The sequence below is a fragment of the Asterias amurensis genome, chromosome 20 (genome assembly GCF_032118995.1).
Source record: "Asterias amurensis chromosome 20, ASM3211899v1".
Classification (NCBI taxonomy): domain Eukaryota; kingdom Metazoa; phylum Echinodermata; class Asteroidea; order Forcipulatida; family Asteriidae; genus Asterias; species Asterias amurensis.
In genome coordinates this window covers 12,336,233-12,360,583 of record NC_092667.1, presented here as the reverse complement: position 1 = coordinate 12,360,583, position 24,351 = coordinate 12,336,233, and the positions used below count along the sequence as shown (strand labels likewise).

General features: G+C 39.0%; 1 protein-coding gene across 1 annotated transcript in view; it reads left to right on the top strand.

Annotated features, from left to right (window-relative positions):
* Positions 1–24,258, top strand: part of LOC139952092 (neurocalcin homolog) — a 60,400-nt gene extending 36,142 nt beyond the window's left edge. The window contains exons 3-5 of the mRNA XM_071951044.1: positions 8,860–9,037; positions 12,178–12,446; positions 14,908–24,258. Of these exons, the coding sequence (XP_071807145.1) occupies positions 8,929–9,037; positions 12,178–12,446; positions 14,908–15,117 (588 nt within the window). The 5' untranslated portion in view covers positions 8,860–8,928 and the 3' untranslated portion in view covers positions 15,118–24,258. The remainder of the gene's footprint in view (positions 1–8,859; positions 9,038–12,177; positions 12,447–14,907) is intronic.
* The last annotated feature ends 93 nt before the right edge of the window (positions 24,259–24,351 follow it).

Sequence of the window (24,351 nt, the reverse complement as noted above, 5' to 3'; positions counted from 1 at the left end):
GGGGTGAAAAACTGTACATAAAAATATCGAAAGGCAAACAATGCATAATTGATCAAAATTATGATAAACATACAAGCGGGGTTTAGGTTAATAAGAACACAACAAATCCATGAAAAAATTGCAATAGAAATGCAAACAAAATTTACAAATTATGATGTCAGCCTCTTCTCTTGTCGAAATGGCCCAATGTCAATATCGAAGACCATTAGTTGAAATCCCTTCTTGTTTAAATTCCATTTGGTCGGGCTCAGACGACCAACCAGTGCTTGTAAGACGAAAGAGGAAGTAAGATAAATCAAGCGTGATTTTCTTACAAACCATGCAAGGATTAAGGGGTTAAAGATGCAGGCATCCTCATTTGCTCATCGAAGCGTTATTGCCTTTCAAGATTAAGGTTCAGTATCGCTGTTGCGGCAAAAATGGACCAATCATTGATGTCCGATCTGTGATGTAGAATATTACCCAATCACAGCCATGATTGCCCAGGTAAAAGTCTGGCAATGCATGGGGTGTGTATGTGGCTGGTTTAGCCTATATTGGCTATTACACCCAAAAACAAATACTCGTTGTGATATTAATAGATTTTCTCTTCCACAACTAAGAAATTATTAATTTATACACACTGTGAAGCTTAATAAATTTCCAAAGCAGAAAGAGTTATGGAAAACTAACTCTGATGAATATACATGAATGGACATGAATAATATATTTGTGTGTTGTAAAGAGTTGAATTGTAGCTTGGTAGTTGATGCAAATCGCACAATTTTACGATGTAGAGTAATGCACTTTAGTTCAAGCGACGTTTGTCTTAAGTGCTTATGTTTTATAGTACTGACTGTACATAAAATACCTAAATTATGGCCGTTGAGTTTTATTTCGACTTTTAATTGCCTTGTTGTTTTTGTAGTTTGGTGAAAATATGACACTGCAGGGGGATCAATTTTTTAAACGTAGCTTGTACATGTTGGCAATGGTCCCTAAAGACATGCATTTGCATCGAGACAAAGAATAACAATTACAATACAGTAAACCAAAAGGTCCTTGAAATGTAAGCGCTGTGGTACTTCTCTGGAAATGGCCACTTTCCAGGAAGTAGTTGCCTTGCTTGGGTGTCTTCGGACATGGGGTGGCAGTGGGGTTAAAGTTCACCAGGAGTTCCCGATTTTTTTTTTTTTTTCTTCTGTCTAGCTCTACAGAACAATCATTGGTTCTCCCCCTAGATAATAACATCATGGTGAACATACTTAAAGACAGTGGACACTATTGGTAATTGTCAAAGACTAGTCTTCACAGTTGGTGTATCTCAACATATGCATAAATCAACAAACCTGTGAAAATTTGAGCTCAATCGGTCGTCGAAGTTGCGGGATATTAATGAAAGTAAAAACACCATTGTCACACCATGGTCACACAAAGTTGTGTGCTTTCAGATGCTTGATTTCGAGACCTTAAATTCTAAATCTGAGGTCTCGAAATCAAATTTGTTGAAAATTACTTCTTTCTCAAAAACTACGTCACTTCAGAGGGAGCCGTTTCTCACAATGTTTTATACTATCAACCTCACCCCATTACTTGTAATCAAGAAAGGTTTTATGATAAAAATTATTTTGAGTAATTACCAATAGTGTCCACTGCCTTTAAATTCCAGTAGAGCCTCTCCACTGACGGAATTTTAGTTGGTGAGAATTGTCTGAACCTGCATCACCCCTATCAATCAATTAAACCCTGTTGAATAAAAGAAACACTCCAATTTGATTTATTCACGGCGGCGGCGGTTAGCCCCACAGTGTTGTTCACGTAGGGTGTTACGGCTGTACGCACGATTCTACGCCCCCGTGGCTGTCACAGTTTTTTTTTGCCTTAGAGGAGGGAGGGGGGGGGGGGACACGTGAATTTGTTGCGTGGGAATTGGCCCCATTGGTGGTGGTTTGTGTTTGGAGTGTCTTCAACCACCCTCTGATGCCTGAATGCTCACAGCTTGAAGCTGGAGAGAGGATTGACGTCATAACCCTGACCTGTTCTACTGCATCCTTATTAAAGGGGATTTTACATCATCGGTTTCATCTCTTTGTGAAACTAAGGCCTCTCAGAATTTAGCGAACCTTAATCACCAGGTCTGTATGCTTCCTTTTTGAAAGGGCAAGGGCGTCAAGGCATTTTCGTTCTTTGTAAATTAGGCACCCTGTGAGGAAATTGTAAATTAGGCACCCTGTGAGGAAATTGTAAATTTGTACGTCAGAATTTTCAAGGGCACAAAGGCATTGACCAGTGGCCATGGAGACAATTGCCTTTAAAAGAAAGACCTAAAGTCTAACTGCCCTATATATACCTCACGGTATACTAGACAATGTGTAGATCGTATATAACTAGTCTTCACACTCATTCTATGCACACTAAGAACAGTGATTCTCTTTTTCTCAATGGTATGTGTTTTAAACGTCTGATATACCGCGAGGTATAGGGCAGTTAGACTTTAGGTCTTCCTTATAAAAAACACCTTGACGTGTCAGGTCTATGAACCCAATGGAAAGAAGACAAGGCGGAAGTTTAAGGTTAAGTTGTGGGAGGAAAAGCCCAGAGAATTATTCCAGGGAAAACCTGCGCAGTCAGGTAGGGACTGAAAATCAAGTCCACATAGTGCCCCGGCGTGATACAATTTACAAAACAAGAACATACCTTCTTTTTTTTTCATTTTCGCCTTGATTTTCTTTTTTGCATGAACATGACAAAATCACCGGAATCGTTAACGTTTTTTTAGCAAGTTTCTCGTCCATACCTCCCTTTTTGATTCAGTCTCTCTGCTAGATAAACACCCCCCCCCCAAAAAAAAAAAACATGTCAAACTTTCAGTTGCTGTACTTTCGGATCTATTTTTAGAATTCCATAAGTACAGTCAACAGAGTAAGCTTGTCTATCCATCACGGTCCGTCAATTAACACCAGGTCTTGTTATTCTTCAATGGTCATTGATAAAAATAGTCCGGTTTTCTATTTTGTCTTGTCTGGTGATTTGAGAATGAATTGTAATTTTTCTCAAAAATGGAAAATAACCCCCAAAACATGGAACGAAAAATGGACAAACGAACCAGAACGAAAAACAGTTGTAGTCTGTTTTATATTTTCTGTTGTGTGGTGATTTGAGTATGAATAATAATTTGTCTAAAAAATGAAAGAAGAAAAAAATGGGGAAAAAAACGGAACGTCAAGAATGAAAATAGTTGTGGTCAGTTTTATATTTTGTCTTGTCGAGTGATTTGAGAATAAATTATAATTTGTCTAAAAAATAAAAAAACAACCACCCAAAAAAATAACCACCCAACACAACGGAATGCCGAGAACGAAAAATAGTTGAGTCTGGATTCAAACTGAATTGTTATTATCAGAGACAGAATAAACACTTACTGCCGTCCCCTTTCCCTCGGTTTTTCTCGATCCTCTCGCTCTTGAGCCAATCGGCCAAATGCAGAGGAAATTGTCTTGATATATTGTCAACATTTTTTGTCGGGATGTGTTTGCTCACAGCATCTCCTCGGCAGGTGGGAGATAAAAATAGTACCCCTGACTGAACTCGGCTCACCCTGGCTTGACTGCTCAAAGTCCAACTCACCATTGGTTCGATTTTTGTTTAAAGGGGTGGTTTGTTAATCATTTTTTTGGGGTTCCTCCTCAACAAACACTTTTATTGAAACCTACTTTGTTTCCAGTGAATTTTCTCAACCTCTAAACCTAATCATATAGCCTTCAAGAAACATCAGGCCATTTGCATAATTTTTTGCATATTATACCATACATTTAGTTCTTTTTGGTCGGTACGCAGTTTGCAATCAGCTAATTCTATTTCCTCTTCTATCAGTAACTGTTGCTTATTATTTACCAATTTCTTTGAGCTGCATAATTACAAAAGGGTGTCTCAGAACAGAACAATTTTGCTCATCAGAACTGAGATTACCCACTAAACCACCACACCATCTTTTATTGGTCCTACTTAAAGACATTGCACACTTTCTGAATTGATCAAAAATTAAAAGTACACAGATTTACAAATAACTTACAGAGTTTACAGAAGGTAATGGTGGAAGACTTCCCTTGAAATATTATTCCATGAAATGCTTTTCAGAAAACATTAAAATAATTATCAAAACTCGATATCGAGAATAACAGATTTATTTTAAACACATGTCATGACACGGCGAAACGTGCAGAAACAAGGGTGGGTTTTCCCGTTATTTTCTCCCGACTCCGATGACCGATTGAGCCTAAATTTTCACAAGGTTATATCTTATATATAAGTTGTGGTACGATACTGTTTACCAATGTTGTGTGATTGCTTTAAAGGTGTCCAGATTCAGTGAGGGTTAAGTTTATCTTGGTTTCTGGTTCAGTATTCAGTTAAAGCATTGTTCAGGCTAGATCTTTCCAGTTCAAGTTAATTTATAGCTCTTTAAAGGGAAGGTACAGTATCTGTTTGGTTATCACTTGGAAATAAAAACTTACTTGGTTAGAAGAACAGCAGCTTTCGATAATATAAATCATTTTTTGAATCATTTCACTTTGAAGAAATGTGGTTATGGCAAAATAGATCAGTTTTACCCCCCAAAATTTGAATCTGAGAAACATTACTGTCAGATACATGTCTGTTTTCAAGATTGTGTATTCCAATAGACTGTATTGAATACATGTATGACGTCACTGTTCATATATCTGCCCTACAACGTGGCGTCTGTGCGCGTGTGCGTGCGTGTGTGCGTGCATGTGCCGTACAAATCTAACCGAGAATGCTGTGTGCTGCGTGCTTCATGTACGCATTTGGTCGCGCATACGGTTTGACCTTCAAGATGGCGACTTTCATAGCAAAAAATGGGTTATTAAATACGGTCTATTACGGACTATTCTTTCTGCGTGGACATAACTGCTCCTGATGTTCGGCAATATCTTAAAAATGCAACCACCTTTTGAACTGACTTTTTCTCATGTTGGTTTTATTGTATCATGTTCATTTATATAGGATTAAAAATAATCGAACGGTATCAAAAACCAAAGGTATACTTTTCCCTTTAAACGTATTTGTCTTAAACTATAGATGATAGCATCCAATGTGGGTATCATGTTTGCTTAATTATTTCCCTGCCTGTCGCCTCATTCTGTGGAACTCATTTGGAATCCCAGCTCAGACTAGAGCTTTGCATGTTGATTGGATTTTCAAGTCTCTACCTGATTGCATGAGGTTTGCCCCAGTTGGGGCTTTCCCTCCCACATCTAAAATTGAACGTTTCTTCATCATTTCCTATTTATCCTGTTATTGGCGGTTGCGCTGTTTGACGTCTTATAAGATGAAATCAAATAAAAAGGTAAACAAAATTTAGGTTAGAATCACTTCAAACTTATGCTCATGTCAAAGTCTTTTCCTGATTGCATCGTATTTTCCCTATTTTGGGGGTTTCCCTCCCACATCTGCAATTGAACATTTCTTCATCATTTCCTATTCATCCTGTTATTCGCGTTTGCACTGTTTGACGCGTAAGGGATGAAATCAAATAAAAAAAAGGTAAACAAAATTTCCAGATGGTAGAATCACCTATGCTCACTTCTGCTGATCTTTTAGTTTCATGGCCGAGGGGTCAAGTGCACTGGACTCAACTTCTGGTGTTGTCAGAGTGTTAAAGGCAGTGGACACTATTGGTAATTACTCAAAATAATTATTAGCATAAAACCTTACTTGGTAACGAGTAATGGGGAGAGGTTGATGGTATAAAACATTTGTGAGAAACGGCTCCCTCTGAAGTGGAGTAGTTTTCGAGAAAGAAGTAATTTTCCACGAATTTGATTTCGAGACCTCAAGTTTAGAACTTGAGGTCTCGAAATCAACCATCTAAACGCGCACAACTTCGTGTGACAAGGGTGTTTTTTTCTTTCATTATTATCTTGCAACTTCGACGACCAATTGAGCTCAAATTTTCACAGGTTTGTTATTTCATGCATATGTTGAGATACACCAAGTGAGAAGACTGGTCTTTGACAATTACCAAAAGTGTCCCCTGTCTTTAATACTAGTTGAGAAAAGAAAAACATTAGGTGTACCTTCTCTTTGAAAGTTATCTATATCAGTCAAATCTTGCTTTCAGAGACACTGCACTTCTCCCTAACCCACATGATTGATTCCAGTGATACGAAGCCAAAAAAAACGGCTCCAACGCCAAATTGTTTTTACGGGGGTGAATTATCCACAATTGGTCATATTAGATAACAATGCGAGATAATAATGAAAGAAAAAACACCCTTGTCACCAGAGTTGTGTGCTCGCAGATGCTTGATTTTGAGACCTCAAAATCTAATTCTGAGGTCTTGAAATCAAATTCGTGGAAAATTACTTCTTTCTCAAAAACTATGTCACTTCAGAGGGAGCCATTTCTCGCAATGTTTTATACTATCGACCTCTCCCCACCACGCATTACCAAGTAAGGTTTTATGCTAATAATATAGTATCCACTGCCTTTAAGTTATCTTTCAAATCTTGCTTTCGGAGACACTGCACTTCTCCCTAACCTACATGATTGTTTCCATCCAGTGATACATGTACTACCCATAAGAAAAGAAAGGGAAAAAACTGTCTCTGACGCCAAAATGTTCTTACGGGGGTGAATTATCCACGAGACAGCTGGTACAGTGATTACGCTCTTCTTCATCGTAAAGCAGTTCTGGGTGATGTGAAAATAACAGGATTTACATGTCACATTATCTGGCTGATTTTTTTTTTAGGGATTACATGTAGAAGCATGGATGGGGTTAGAAGGCACTGTGTTGCTTTGCCAAGGGCCTGGGGTTTTAATCCCTTTCGGGGCACCTATGTGCCAGTGATACAAAATCGCATCCTGACAAGTGATTGCTTGATAACTTAGGTCTTACAGCTGACATGGCATGCATACATTAAAGGCACTGTACACATTTGGTAATTACTTAAAATATGCATAAAACCTTACTTGGTAACGAGCATTGGAGAGCTGTTGATACAGTATAAAACATTGTGAGAAACGACTCTCTCTGCAGTAGCATAGTTTTTGAGAAAGAGGTAATTTCTCACTAAAATAATATAAGACTTTTATTCCTATCTGAAACCTCACTATTTTCGTACAACAAGGGTGTTTTTTTCTTTGATCATTTTCTTGCAACTTCAGTGACCAATTGAGTTCAAATTTTCACAGGCTTATGCATATAGGTGAGAATACTGTGGCCAATTTCATAGAGCTGCTTAAGCAAAAAATTTGCTTAAGCACGAAAACAGCTCGCTTATTTTACACATGTTACTGGCCAAAATGTTATGCCATATACATTGATTGTGACTGGTAATTAGCTGTTGTTCACTTAGCATAACACTTGAGTGGAGTCTTGACCGGTAATCTGATTTCACTAAGCAAGGATTTTTTTGCTTAAGCAAAATTTTGTGCTTAAGCAGCTCTATGAAATTGGGCCCAGGTCTTTGACAAGTAATCAAACGTGTTCAGGGGTGGATTTCACAAAGAGTTAGGACTAGTCTTATCTCGAGTTAGGACCAGTTACTCGTCCTAACTTAGGACTCTCCATGCAATTTGTATATCTCCTAGGACTAGTCCTAAGTTAGGACTAGTCCTAACTCTTTGTGAAATCGACCCCAGTGCCTTTAAAAGCCCCTCTACTGATTGTGTGTGTTCATGTTCATCCAGGAATGCTATCACTCAGGTTTGCATGGATGTATTGATGTTGTTAAGGATGTATATGTACATGTACTATACTATAGGGAATGATTAAATCCAGAAATTTTGCTCAGCAAATAATTTTTTATGACTGGCCCATGTTTTGCTAATGTTGAGTTGTAAATCATCAGCCGAGTGCTATAAGGTGGTTAATTGCAATTTCTCATCGCCTAACGGTGCGTTCAATGAAAAATGTATCAATGACATGGTTCCATGCTGAGACTATGTACATGTAACTCACCCTGTGCCGCGGCTGTAGGTAGGGTTCAGCCAGGGCATATTAGATAATTGGGTCGCAAAATAAATCGTATGAAGATAAGCATTTTTACAACTTGAAGTGCAACTTGTACTTTATAAGCCACTTACTGGAAGCAGTTGGTTGAAGATTTCAAGCTTTGCGGCTAAACAAATAAAGTGGGAAAATCAATTAGTAACTAGTCGCTACATCTCTAGTAAAAATGAATATATAAAGATCCCATGACAGGTCTCGGAATAACCCACGACACCCACAGCAATTGCCATGGTGCCCAGGCCTGGAATTCTATCTTTGAAAAGGGCAAGGTCATTTTCATTTTGCAAAGGGGCACGACAGGGGCCATGGTCTCCTGTCCTCCATGTACATGTAATTCCGGGCATGGGTGCCCCGTGCTTTTGCTGTGATGCCTTGTGCAAGATTCTAAGTACAATTGCTCATCATAGATGGACCCCTTACCTGTTACCAGAGGGAAATTGCTGGGATAAGAGCGTAGTTCAAGGCCTGCAGTGATGTAACAATATGCTCTCTCTTTGACTTAATCATAATAATAAGTAGTAGTTCTTATAGGGCATTTCTTTTTAATCTTTCTCAGCTCCCTGTGGAGTATACACCCTGGGCAACCGTAGCGCTCCAAAAGGCGTTTTCATACACAATATCAACCTCTACCCTCGCAGGTACCCATTAATACTCCTAGGTGAAGAGAAGCAATTATAGTAAAGTATCTTGCTTATATGGTCACAAGTGTCCTGACCTGGATTCGAAGCCACGTTCCAATGACTTAACCACCATAACTTGAATTTGATTCTCTAAACCGCTCGGCCATGACTGTGACACCCTACAACTTGTGATTGTTTTCATTTTTTTTACCTTGTTCTAGATTGGCTGAACAACATTACTTACTGATACGCCGTCGTCGTTAGGTTGCTGGTGGCCGTAGAGAAACACAATGGGAAAACAGAACAGTAAACTCAAACCAGAAATTTTGGCTGACCTCAGGCAACAGACAGAGTTCAACGAGAGTGAACTACAAGAATGGTACAAGGGATTTCTTAAAGGTGAGCATTTTTATTTTTCAAACAGAAATTAGTTACTAAACAAAATTCCATAAGGTTCCATTACGTTGTTGCTGACAGTTACATGTAGAATGTGAATTTTCAGAAATTTTATTGCATAATGCAAGAATGATCTCAGCAAAAGATCATTTTAAAACAACATGTTTGGGGGGGGGGTGCATATCTCAGGTGGCATCACAGTTCCACGGAGGTTTCTGGTAGCCACAATAAGACAGATTTACTCCATTAACGCTTTCCGGGGCAACCCCTACGAATAAACACAGAGCAATTACCCAAGCAGCTATGCAGAAAGCTATCTTGTCATTAGATATGCCCTATCCCAGCTGTGCCCGCTAGAGACACTTATTATCTTGAACTGTGTTAGGGGATGATCTGGCTTTACATTTAAAGGAGAAGTTGCTGCCGTTAGTAATTAACCCTTCTATTGGCTGAGCAATCAGTACCGTCCATAGTGTTTTTTTTTTAATGACAATTTGATATCGTGTGGTAAGTGCAAAGTGTACACAGTACACAGTCGACCCTCCTACTGTCAGACCATCTAATATCAACCACTGTGGTTTTGAGTGATAGATGAACTACGTATATGTATGCCAGCCTGCAATATGATATCATGTAGTGAAGGTACATCAACTAAGGACACAGTCAACCCTCCTACTGTCTGACCATTCAATATCAACCACTGTGGTTTTAAATGATAAACAAACTGTGCTAGCCTGTGATACTATATCAACTGATGAGTGCATACAACACTCTACATGTTCACGGTCAACCCTCCCACTGTTTGACCTTTCAGTATTAACCACTGTGGTTTCAAATGATAGATAAACTATGCCAGTCTGCAATGTGATCTCATGTGTTGAATGCACACTACACGGTCAACCCTCCTACTGTCTGACCAATCAATATCATCCACTGAGGTTTTTCAACATTTGTCATTTGCACAAGATTTGAAGATACACCAGTACAATACCAGCCAGCAGAACCCCTTGGTATTACTGGCCCTCTAGTGTTAATAAACTGCCATCAGTCAGCAAGCAACGTTGACATGAGAACCCTGCTACACAGCGCCCCTTTAAACCCCCGTTCCCACTTGCAAATTGTGTCAAGCCAGGACTCTATTTGTAAGCTGTTATCATAGTGCGCTCATCACAGAATCATGTGATACCGCATAATAACACCTTGAAATGTATCAACCATGATTAATAGTTTCCGGAAGAAGAGGATGAAGAAAGGAGGGAGGGAGGGGGATGAGAATTTTATATATAGATTTAACGATGGGAAGCATTCTTAGTGTGATGTTTAAAGGCAGTGGACACTATTGGTAATTGTCAAAGACTAGCCTTCACAGTTGGTGTATCCCAACATATGTATAAAATAACAAACCTGTGAATATTTGAGCTCAATCGGTTGTCGGAGATGCGAGATAACTATGAAAGAAAAAACACCCTTGTCACACGAAGTTGTGTGCATTTAGATGGTTGATTTCGAGACCTCAAGTTTTGAGGTCTTGAAATCAAATTCGTGGAAAACTACTTCTTTCTCGAAAACTACTGCACTTCAGAGGGAGCCATTTCTCACAATATTTTATACTACCAACCTCTCTCCATTACTTGTTACCAAGTAAGGTTTTAATGCTAATAAATATTTTGAGTAATTACCAATAGTGTCCACTGCCTTTAATGATGGGAAGCATTCTTAGTGTGATGTTTAAAGATGCAGTACGGTCTGCAATAGGTTATTCAGGCCTGATACTTCACAGAGGCAGATTGCCTTGGTGCCCTTGAAATGCCCACAAGAAATTAATAATTGCCCTTTACTAAGAAGAAAATGCCTAAAGGCCCGGTCACACAGGCCCCGATAACGAGAACGATAACGAGAACGATAAAAATGCACGCCCTCGATTGGTTGAAATGCTCCACGCAGAATACGGCCACGCTCATTCAACCAATCGAGACCGTGCATTTTTATCGTTCTCGTTATCGTTCGCGTTATCGGGGCCTGTGTGACCGTGCCTTTAGTGCCCTTGTCCTTTCAAAATCAAGCATACAGGTCTGGTTAAAATACAGGCCTTGAATTTCCGTCTTGAAGGGGCATAGCAATTTTCCTCAGTAAGGGGCACCTCGATGAGGACATTTTTATTTGTGTTTTGAACTTTGCAAAGGGCACCACAGTCAAGGTACATGTACTGGGCACCACAGCAATTGTGGCAGGTTATTTTGACTTTGAGGCCTATTATTAATTGAATAAATTGGGTAATCTTTCTCGTCTCAGCTTTTCGTCTCATCAGCTCATGAATCCTTAATACATGAGCGTTGGTGCCTTATAGAATACTGAGAAACACTGAGCTTTGTATTTTGTGTTGGTATTCTGCCTTCTTAAAGCCATTGGACACTTTCGGAACAGAACAAAAAATTAAAAGCTCACAGATTTACAAATAACTTACAGGGTTTACAGAAGGTAATGGTGAAAGACTTCTCTTGAAATATTATTCCATGAAATGCTTTACTTTTTGAGAAAACATTAAAACAATATCAATTCTCGATATCGAGAATTACGGATTTATTTTAAACACATGTCATGACATGGCAAAACGTGCGGAAAACAAGGGTGGGTTTTCCCGCTATTTTCTCCCAACTCTGATGACCAATTGAGCCTAAATTTTCACAGGTTTGTTATTTTATATATAAGTTGTGATACACGAAGTGTGGTCCTTGGACAATACTGTTTACCGTAAGTGTCCAATGGCTTGAAAGCTGGTAATTTCATGAGTCGGCGAACTCTTTCTCGGTCCATCTTTCATGTATGCTTTTCACACATATTCAGCTGTACCATTTGGAGATAATTTTGACTGAGCCTCGGGTGTTTTTTAATTGGCAATTTGCTGGTGAACCCATTGCTCAATCCACAATGTAGGGTCGTATCCAAATTGGCGGCTACAGCTTGGCTATGACTGTTGCTAAATGTGTTGGTAAGGATGTCCTGTAGCTGTACCTGTACACACAACGCCCAAATCTAGCCGTAGCTGTTTTATAGCGGCTAATTCGGACGTGACCTTACACTTTGGTATACTCTTATTTATATTGTGGTGTTTACTTATTGGCATTTGTCTTCATTTATTACAGATTGCCCGAGTGGTCACCTCAACGTGTCCGAGTTCAAGAAGATATACGGAAACTTTTTCCCATATGGGGACGCCTCGAAATTCGCAGAGCACGTGTTCCGCACGTTTGACGTCAACAATGACGATTCAATTGACTTTCGCGAGTTTATCATTGCGCTGAGCGTGACGTCGCGGGGGAAGCTCGAGCAGAAGTTGAAATGGGCCTTCAGCATGTACGACCTGGACGGCAACGGGTACATCTCCAGACAAGAAATGCTGGAAATTGTTGAAGTAAGATTGGCATTTTTCATTATCCTTAAAACTCCTTAAAGATTGGTGGAGTGTTGTTTCCCCAGGGCTGTATGCTTTGTTTTTGAAAGGGCAAGGGCACCAAGGCATTTTGGGGGTAAAGGGCACCCAGTAAGGGAAATGTAAATTTCTACTGTCCAGAGTAATGTAAGGGCACCAAGGCAGTGACCTGGGGGCATCATGGAGGGAGTGGCTTTCATTGCCTCTGTGTAGTAACAGGCCTATATATCTCTTGCTGTTCTGGTCACCTTTAACCTTCCACCCATGTTAAACTTCCAAACTAAGTTTTAGAACACTCATCCTATGTTTGTACTCAGTTGGCTACTATGGTATATAAATCTGTGGCTTGAAAAGGCAGTTCCTGACTTGTGAGTTGGGCCATATCTCATTTAAAAAATTAATATGTTTAAAAATATGTACAAGAAGCTGTTTGCTTTTTGTTTTGCTTGTTTATATTTTGGCGAATACTTTTGGTAATATTCACATGGTGTTACCGTAAACCTCTCTTAGTTTATAAATACGTCCACCATGGCTTATATTTTGGTTCGTGGTTGACAGGTTTTTTAAAACGCATTACCTGTTCAGGATTGTTCAAACGACTTGAGACTGTGCACAAACAATTCCGGTATTTTCTAGTTGAGAAATCCATTTAAGCTGTGGTAATTTTAGTAAACTTTGTCTGCCCCCATTGTATTTTACACCCGGCAGAGAAAGTCTGCGCTCCTCCTCTGATAAATCCCTTCTCTGTGAGGAAAGGCCTTCTCGATCTGCCGGCTCCAAGTCTTTTTCTCTAGCTGGGCCGAAGGAATGAAACAAATTACCTAAACTCATCAAGAAATCATCTTCTACTGCCATTTTCTAAAAAAAAAAAAAAAAATCAAAACCTAGTTCTTTAGTCAGCCTCGTTATTAATCCTTTGCTGGTTTTTATCTTTCTTTCTTTGCATTGTTCTTGTTTTATTCATTGTTCAGCGCTTTGATCTATGTTAAAGACGCTGTATAAATACTTTATTTTTTATTAGTAGTAGTATTATTATTATTATTGCTTGTGTTATTCTGTGGTTAGTATATTCCTCATAATGTATGAATGATTCGCATGGTTGGAGGTAGACTGTGTAAGTCATTATTGTTTCCGGTCCATGCCACAAGGGTATCATGCATTAATGCTTATTATGTACATGTACATCATGCCAGCAACACCTCAAACGGTCAAGTAAAAAAATTGCGATGGCATGAGCCACACTGGTTTGAGTGTGGTTAAATGTTAAGACCCAATGTGGCAGGAGATTCCATCACCCCATTTTGCATCTATAGACCTTTTCGCAAATACTCGGGCGCACGCGTTAACCTTGGAAATAGGTGCGTTGTGGTCTAGCTGGTGATCAAATTTGATCCGTATCCCACAATGTACCTCATTCAACAGTTTTCGCTTGCGCAATGGTATTTGCGAAAAGGTGCATTTGTAAATTATTAACATGTAAGTTTGTTTAATACTCTTTGTAAAGCTCCTAGAGTTAACTTTGTATTAGGCGATATAAACCAAATATTTTGTTATTATTATTATTAATTTATTTTTTACCCATATACCAGGCATGCAACTCTTCCGTGTTTCCGCGGAATTCCGTGTTTTTGTAACATGAAGAAAAAAAAAAAAAAAAAAAAGAGTAAAATATGCCCAGTACATGCTCACAATGCACCTAAGAGCATAATAAACCTCAACATTTTCTAGGGTACCATTGTGGGTATCATGTTCCGTGGCGTTTCCGCTGCCTCGCTCCGCACTTGCGTTGTGCCTTTGAAAATGTTCCTCTTTTTTTTTCAACGGGCAGTTGCATGCCTGATATACACCGATTTGTGTTAGCACTGTATAATCAGTATAGGATAGTACTGCCTCTAGCTACCGGACAATCTCGATGGTATAGTTAATAAGAGATTGCTGTAGAATTGCAGAGGTTGTGGGTTTGAATCCCACCCAAGTAACTTGCCTGTGAAGTTTCCACAGAGCTCGGGAAAGTTTTGTATTTGAGATTTTAGACCTAATTGCTTTTTTTTTTAATACTTTAGGATTTCTATTGATTAAGTTTGTTGTTGAATGTTTTTAAGAATGTTTACTCCCGTTGTTATAATTCCGTATTTTCTTATGTTTTAGTTTGTCTATTTTTTCCATGTTCAGCGCCCTAGAGCATGTTTACACATGATTAGGGCGCTATACAAGTTTTGGTATTATTATTATTTATTATTATTAAAGTTCTAACATACGCCAGTGTATGGGCAAAACCTTGATGCAAGTTGTTAATACCATCATTAAAGTCATTTGTAAATAATTTAACATTTTATTTAAGTAAGTTTATTTAATATACTTTGTAAAGCGCCTACAGTTAACTTTATATAGACGTTATATAAGTCAAATATATTATTCTTATTCTTATTATTATTTTTACCAGGCTATCTACAAGATGGTCGGCACAGTCATGAAGATGCCGGAAGACGAGTCGACCCCAGAGAAGCGTACGGACAAGATCTTTCGCCAGATGGACAAGAATCTCGACGGCAAACTCTCGCTCCAGGAGTTCGTGGAAGGAGCCAAAAGCGACCCATCCATTGTAAGGTTGTTACAATGCGACCCAAGCGGAGGCGGTGGAAGTTTGATGTAAACCCTTAGACCCCTTTTATTTAGGCAGCCAGTATTAGTCCAAAAAAAAACATTTTCATTTGTTTCATTTTGTTCCCGATTTTCCTACGCTTTTCAAACTTTTTTTGAACAAATATAATGTGTGCTACCAAAAGCTCTACCAAAAGCTCGCCAGAATGTAAGAACGTTTTTTTTTTTTTTCCTCCAAATGGTACGCTCGTTTTGCTTTTTTTTTTAAACAAGGCAAGGTCGTAGTGTAGATCTTCTTAAGTAGCATTCTTGCACTGAAAGCGTTCGCGCAACATATTTCAAAACTCAAACAAAATTACTTGGATGATTAAGTGTCTTATATGAAGATTTTTCAATGTGAACATTTTTTAAAGTTTAATTAAAACTACTGTACATGTATTTATAAGATGTTTAAGAAAATCATATGGCAAGGAATGCCCTGTAAATGGAGGTCTGTGGGGGTAGCCATAGTTAAATAGTCATTGTAAACTAAGAACCGGAAAGAAATTGCACAAACAAAAATAATAATAATAATTTTAATTTTCGTGAACATCTCTGCAAAATTACTAAGGGTGCGTTCGTTTAGCTTCCCTGGGTCTACCCTGCGGTACCCACTCGGGTGAGCCCCTGACAAGAGCTAATCGAACGATCACACTCGCCCTCTCGTGGTGACGGCATGCACCTCAGGTCACCCCCAAGTGACCCACTCCACAAGCAGGGCACTGGGGGCTGACCCAGGTGAGCCCCTTGAATGACGTCAAAGCTATTCGAACGCACCGGGAAAGACCGGGGATGACCCAGGGAAGCTAAACGAACGCACCCATAGTGGGGACTGTCTTAGCTTGAGTAACTTAATCTCTCGTGTACATATTGCCTATATGGGAAGGGTGGTGTAATTTCATCGCCCACGTCACAATGTTAAGCTTCATCAACTATGAGGCTACAGGAAATTCATGCAGCAGGTTTTTTCCTTTTAGGATGTACGAAAGAAGTCTAGTTTTTTTTTATTCATGACTTCTGTTTCACATAAATTCTAATCTTACGGAAGGCCCTCCATCTCATTAATAAAATGTCTGTTTGCGGTTGCGCTACGTGTTTAAACCATGACACAAGGGAATTCCAAGATAAATTATGCACAAACATGGGCTAGCTCTGGAGCCAAAAAGACTGAAGTGTCAAGTTGACAACCCAATACATTAAGCACATCACGTATCAACTTTACTTAGCACAGGCCGGGTACTTCACATAGGCAATGAAGGCAATTGCCCTTCTGCCCTTTGAAATGCTTTCAAATTGCCCTAATAATCGTGCCCCTGGGCAAGCTAAAGCTACTTTACCCTATAACAATATGGGATTGAAGCTACAATGTACATAAAGGTGCGCAGCACATTTTGTATTCTCCCACTAAGGGAACTTGGGTTAAATCATGCCAACTACGAACCCGGAAGTAGTTCAAAACTGAGAGTGACGCTCCACCCTTGCGCATGCGTATTGACTGACCAATAGGATGGAAGCTATATCATAGCAGGAGCCATCTTGTCTCCTCCAATCAACAGCACACAGTCCAAACCGAGGCAAGATGCATCAGTGCATCTTTTGACATCTAAGATTCTTAAAATTCCTCGTGGAGAAAGAAAATATATTACAAGTTCTCGCTTTAACAGGTCGTTTCCTTTCATGAATAACTTGAAGACAATAACGGCTGTGAACATAATGTGTTTCTTCACCGAACTCTGAAAGAGTCTGTGAGGTATAGTTGAGTATGGTGTATGCGCATATTGATCATGGCCGCTGTGCCACAAATCAGCGTCTTAATTCTCCAACAGGGACAGATTAGTGACATTATGCCACGATTGTCTCTTATGACTGCATAAAGCAATCCTGTCTTCACACTTCTAAGGATAGATTGTACTCCGGAAAGGCACCTGACTATTTTGTCCTTGCCCATGTTGGACTCCTCCATTTCATCAGCGGGGCAACGGATACTGGCATCTTAACATGGCTATATTTTAGGTCAATCTGGCATGAAGCTTGCCCATGTTAGACTCCTCCATTTCATCAGCGGGGTAACGGATACTGGTATCTTAGCATGGCTATATTTTAGGTCAATCTGGCATGAAGCTTGCCCATGTTGGACTCCTCCATTTCATTAGAGGGGCATTGGAGACTAGCATCCCAACAGGGCTATACATAAGGTCACTCCGGCATGAAACTTGCACAAATCAGCTTGCTTTGTGCGGCCTTCTTCTTTGCGGTTGTTCACTTTTTAATACAGTAAAATATATCAACATTTTACACATTGAAAGTCTATTTTCTTGGTGTTTCATAATGTCATTTTGTTTTCACTTTTGCGTGTAGTGGTGGTGTATGTTTTGGTGACTCATCCTGAAAGAGATATTTAACTTAATCCAATTCTTAAAATAAAATCATGAAATATTTAATACTTATCGGCACAAGAATCGTTGAGGTGTTTTCCTTAGTGTTGAATCTTTTTTTAAAGGTAGTAGAGCAAGTACTGTTTTCTTAAAACCCACCCCTCATCCGAGTCCTTACTTTTTAATTTAAATTTGATTTTTGATTTTTCCCCGCCTTCTTCACAGCATGTACAAAATTAATATTTTTCGAAGACAAAACTTTCCACCTCCACCTCTCTCTCCCTCCAACAACCTCCTTCCCAGGCAGTACTCCCTTTACTTCTGTTAAAAGGTCAACAAAGGAAAACACTTGGGACACTAGTTGGCAGCAGACTTGACCAGGTAAAATCTTTCCAAGGCCGTGTCCGAAACGGCTAGATCAGTGCGTCTGCCAGTGTTAGAGTTTCACGTTATGGATAGCTTTTTTTAAACTATTGTGTTGTGGGTTTGGTACTTCACCATTTCTTCAACTTTAATCACATTGATCATTTGTCATCGTACGTCTGAACGTCAAGCATATTTCACCGGTTAGCAGGGAATTTCGGCTTATGGGCCTGCCTACTTCACGATTCTAGGCATTCTTCTCTTACAAAGCAAGTGGAGAATGATGATTGTAAGCGCAGAATTCGGCGGTAAGCAGAGCCATGAAATTTGGCCCCGTTATTTCTTCAGGGTTGACCTCAGATTAAAACTTCTCATGTCACCTTTTTTGTATCGATCAGGTTTTTTTCTCGTCAATCATGTGCACATTGTTGAAACGTTTTTCTTGTTGTATATTATCCATCATGAAATATATATATAATCATGTTTTATAATTCTCGATCAGCTTTGCACTCGATAGGTGTTGATTAAAAACTGTGTATGTACATGATAGGTCATCTTAATGCTTGCACTAATTAATGTATGCGTAGTATAGATCGTAGAAACTGGTCCCTTAAGCCCTGCCCCTTCGACCTATCCAAGATTACACCACAAAAAGCTTGACTAATATCTGTGTCATGCTTACGAGGAGCGCATAGAGGGCAGCATTGCTGAAGTTCAAATAATGCGAGCTATGGGCGGGACTTAATGGATCGGTTGGTTTTGTTGTCATAAACTTTTTTATCAATTTCCCATTCATTTGAATCCAATCATTTTCTCTTTGCATAACTTTTAATAGTATTAGAATTCCTCATCCATTCAATTAAAAGTAAGAGTTGTAGAATGCTACCACAGGGTTCAGTTGACGGTAAAAAGCGAGATCAGTTGCTCGAGCATATCGGCCCCACCCCTCCCAACCCAAAGGCTGGCTAAAAGATGCCCACTTATAAGCATCAAATATTTTGACTCTTTCATGATAATTGGATGCCTCGCTCCACGAAAAAGAAAGTGTGATTTTGCTTCATGGTGCGAAATATTCTCAATAACAACATGTCCACTGGGATGGATTATGGGGGATTTATAGATGTTTAACAGTGGAGGACATTGTTTTGCAAAACCTTATACTCTCCCAACCTTCGTATAAACCCGTACAGATAAACCTACCTGATATCAATTTTTTGTTTTTATGAGCATCAGATGTTTTGGGTGTCATGCGGCCTCGACAGAGTCTCTCTGGGATGAATTTGCGATGATGCCAGAGAGAGTGTTTGTATTGTATTAAAAACAGTCTGGTTACTATTGATTGGTTTTGTTTTCAAGACCATTTGGCGAGTCTTGGGATAAGACCAGGGCCCAATGTCGCTTAAGCGGAAAATATTGTTCGTAAAAATGGCCATGAAAAGAAATGTGTAGCCATGATTGTGGCTGTCTGGCACCTAGTGTACTCGGTGAGGTCAAAGGTCAAAGCCATAGCCAGAGCCACCTGGTTCAGACTGCCAAATGATGATGAGACTGCATTTAACAAAATATCACCAGCTGTGGTCAAAATGAAAATGAATCATGAGTTGACTTAAAATCTCCAATTGAAGAGTGATTAAATTAGTCTCATTCTCCAGCAGACAATGGAGCCACAAAATTAGCTGAACGCTAGGCAAATAATACTGGTAAAACTGGCTGGCTCCCATTTAACTTGTACTCTGCCAAAAGGATGACAAAATGATACCAAGGGCCCAAGCTGTTAAGCAGAAAAGCCTATTTAATATGCTTAGCAAAAATGAGCGGTTCATCAATCACAAGTAATGTACACTACTTGGCTTTTTGGCTGGTAACTTGTTTCTGCTTTGCAAAATTTTTCTTTGTAAATGATAATTTTGTGCTTAACAGCTCGATGAAGTCGGGCCCTGGTAAGCAGGATATGAAACCCGCGCACCAATCTGTTTCTTTCTCAGCCAGGGATTGAGTTTATTTAGTCTCGAAGTTGTTTGATTGTAAATTACGAATACCTTGAAGTATACACTGGTGTTTGTATTGAGACTACATCGGAGCCTTGAATAAGGATCGTCATAGTTAACATGATGCTGGATATTTTTTAATGATTCGAAGCAACAAAAAGAACAAGGAGAAATAGATAGTGGCATTAGCCTTTTGAGAATACCAGTCGGTCGTAACAAGTGTAACATTTGCATGGTTGATTCCAAAAGAATGAAAACGTCACACGCAGCGACTGTCCACGCTCACCATGTTGGTTGGCAATAGGTTTCCATGTAATTGCTGCGTCGCCTAAAATGCGCACTTCACTGAATAACGCACATTGACAATGCCCACCAGTATGGCGCATCCAAGGTTATTCTGATGATGACGTCAGGTGAATTGGGTCAATACTGGATCTATGTGACATTCCTCTGCTGGTTTGTCTCTACTAACAGAAATTTCCTAATATTTTTTCTTTGTAGCCAAATTATAATAAAGAAAGAGAAAACTGTCGGGATGTTGCATCAAATGTTAAAGGAACGTTACAGAATTGGTTTTGCTGGCAAAAAAAGTTGCTGGCAGTGTAAGCACTTTATGTAATCCACCATATACATAAACTGACAAACCTGTAGAAGTTTGAGATCGATCGGCCATCTGTGTCACGAGAGAATAGTGAAAAAACGATTACAAATTTTGCAGTGCATCAATGCCAAAACAAAAATAAATTAAACGCTCACTGAGCTATAAACTCCAAACGCGATCTTTGATTATTTATTTCTCATAAAATATGACATTTCAGACAGAAATATTTCAGGGATGTTTTCTACTATCATCATCATTAGACAGTGTAAGTTTTATGTAAATCTGTGATCTTCACGATTTTTGTTTCTTGCCAATTCTGTAACATTCCTTTAAGTCAACTTCCAGTGAAACTGAAATTACCTTTCTTCGATTCTGGAACGTCTAAAATTACAAAACTTTAAATGCCACTTTATGAGTAGCGAGAAAAGCCTGATGTTTATATTCAATATAGCACCATGACGTTAATGAAACTTCTACAAACTATAAATAAAAAAGTGACAAGGAATGTTTCATCCTGCAATGAGATACTGAGTCATAGGTCAAGCTAAGGCAGGTCATGTTTTACTTTCATTTCACTCTTAGAAAGAGTTTAATTCGCTTACTGAAATTTTACCCCCCCCCCCCAAAAAAAAAAAAAATTAAAGTAAAAATGTAAAATTTAACTTGTTAATGCTCAAGGTATACCCTAAGTCACTGATTTCATAGAAATTTAAATTAAGGATGTATCTTATTTGGACATGTACATCGACACGGCAATTAGGTCAATGTATACTTGTGTGGCATAGGAAAGTTCTGAGACCCAATTTAATTTTTGGTTTGGGGCTTTTGTTTGTTTTATTTTTTTCAATCTAGCTGCATATAAACAGTTGTTTAATGGAAACGTTATGTTTTTCTAATTCACTTATGTACAATGACACGGTCACCAAAAAAAAGGAAACTACGCAAGCAGTCAACTCGGGAAATGCTTCGCTTTTATCTCAGAGTGGTAGAAATTGTTTTAATAACACCAAATTTTGAGGTTTGGCACATATAGTTATATATAAAAACTAGAGGGCACACTGGCCTAAATACACGCTCTGGCATGCGCGCAGGCGGCCATTTTCTAAGTTGACAAAACTGGCATCCCACAGCGTGTGTTTGTGCAGGCATTTTGTAAGTTGAACAAAACAGCATCGCCTAGCGTTCAATAAACACAAACTCCAACGTGTGTTTCATATTCAACGCGCGTACATAATGGCGCGCGCGTGTCTCCTTGCGGTCCCGTCACCTTTGTGCAAGAAGTATCACCCGTGCGCCCTCTAGTTCTTATATATAACTCTATGGTTTGGCACCATCAAGAAAGAATGTACAGTTTGTTCCCCCACCCCCCGTGTATATTTTTGTTTTAAATGGAGTGGCAAATATTCTAGTTGACTGGTATGTATTATGCAAATTCTAGAGATTGTCTTGGCATAAAGCTGAGGGGGGTGGGGTTATATAGTCCCCCCCAAGTTTCAGATTTGAGGGGCAAATTTTTCCCTTGGTTTTAAACTCTTAATATTGGAATTTTCTTTTGTGCAGTATAATAGTTATTTAAAAACCAAATTGTGTTGTCTATTTTTGTTTTCATTATTTTTGTTTTTGCCATTCTAGAGTTATGTGAGGTTTAGAGTTAAAATCCGCCAGATTTATGAATTTGGATCAATGAGTTTATTAAAATATATAATTAGTGTATTTACTGGCTCCCTTGGGATATTTCTTAATTAGATACTTCTGATGGGTAAGACAGATATCCATCAACCATGGGCTATTGACCCGCCCTTGGATTTTGGCTGGTTTGTTTCAATAATTAGGGTGAATGAACTGAAGCCTGCTCTCTTTAACAGGGCTTGAAGTTTTATTGTAGATGAAAGTAATGTTGCATTGATGTATTTAACACAAAAAAAAAACGCCTTCATTTTTTTGTAGAATTTATTAGGAGCTGAGGTAACAATGTTAGGTTTCAGTTTTTTTTTAACTGTTTACTCGAATGTGATATGTGAAAGTCTTTTTGTGGTTGGTTTTTATGGCCGTTTCTGAATTAGTGGCTGTGACTGCGGCTGCTAGGCTACAGCTGTGGCTTCTAGGCTGTGGCTGTTGGGCTGTGGCTGCTAGGCTATAGCTGTGGCTGCTAGGCTGTGGCCGTGTGGCTGTAGCTGCTCAGTCTTGGCTGTGGCTGCTTGGCTCTGGCTGTTACAGCTACCAAATCTGAAACAGCCTCTGTTTTGACTGTATTCAGTTATACATGTAGTTGCTTATCTAGTTAGATCTCAAAATTTTTAATTCTTTGGACAGAATGAATGAAACATTTGTAAAAACTATGTTAAACCTCTATGGTAAACTGTCCGACCATTCAATCAAGTTGCACTTTGGTCAAATAATTGCCTTTCTAAAAGAAGCTAGGATCAATTGTGGTGCAAACTACCTGATATTCGGAAGTTGCTTTGTCTTGTTTTTTTAAATAGTTGGTGCCAGTAAAAATGCAAACAAAGAGAGTAATTTTTGCAGTGATCTTTCAGTCAGTATGAACCAAATATTACAAAGTGGGAACAAATGTACATTCGACATTCCAAAATTGAAAACCTTTCTTTACAGTGTTACTCCCCTTTTACCTAACTTAGGCAGTGTCCAACTTGGGGGCTTTGGCTGCGGCTAGGTCACTGCATCATCATGTATTGATGTATAGCACATCCTTAGCAACAACCTTAGCAACAATCATAGCCGTAGCCAAATCCGCCAATTCGGATGTTGTTTATATTGTAAGAGAGGGATGTTAAGAGTTAGGGTTCCGGACCAACATGAGCTATTGACTTCCATTGTGTTGCAGCCATCTCCCATTAAAACACATGTTACCATAGTGAGGCTTGACGAACAGTAGTCTGGTCCCTTCATTTGTAAGAGCCTATTAACTATTAAATGCACATGGAATGAGACCAATATGACTTCTGAATGATGAATGCATATTAGCTACAAGTGGAAATATCTATGGTGTATTTTAGAGTTTACTTTTTTATTGAGTAGAGGTAAGGGTCAAGTTTCAACCTTTTGCAACTTTTTGTCCCGATCATTGGCACTTTTTCTCCTCCACCCCCCCCCCCCCCCAACTGTTTGTGGTCATTAGAGGCCAACCCAAAATGTTCTCAACTTTTTTGCCATCCCATGCACTCAGAGTTGCTGGCAACTTCAGAATGGTTTTAACCCTAAAATGCAAAGCTTAAATGCTCTTCACTTTATTTTTTGTTGTTGGTACAATTGTTTTTTTTCTGGATTTCCTTGAGAAGATTTTGTTTTTAACAAGAAGCCCACAATGTCCAACTTTGAAGGTGTCAGTTTTTGGCATGTGTATAAAATCTTTGTGGGTGTTCGGTTTTTTTCACCTCTAGTAGCTGTGTATTGTATGAACTGTAAAGCGTAACCTGTACCTACAAAATGAGTGAGAAGTCAAAAACGCAATGTAGCAATGCTGTAACACAAAACCAAACTTTCATCAATTTTTTCAACCATCTCCTTTTGAGGGAGACATTTGGACATGACAATCTTTTCCTCTTTTTTTCAAATTAAGTAAAAAAATATCTGTCAAATGCAACTGAAAAGTCGTGGACCAAACAAAAGGGTAGCTCTTTTCTTCTGGTCTAAAGCAGAAATCGGATAATAATTACGTTGTTTATTTCATGAGGGGGGGGGGGTTTGCCTCTATCTCTCTCTCTCTCTCTCTCTTTTTGTTGGGGCAGGTCATGGATGTAGTCAATTGTATTGTAACAATTCTATATTTGATTCATTCTCTATTAAAGATACTCTTTACAAAATAACTACTGCAGATTTGTTGTTTGGTGTTCTTTTAAAAGAGTCTTTTGTTTTATCCCCTCGGACAGCTTTTTTATTTATTGGCAAAGACCGGTATG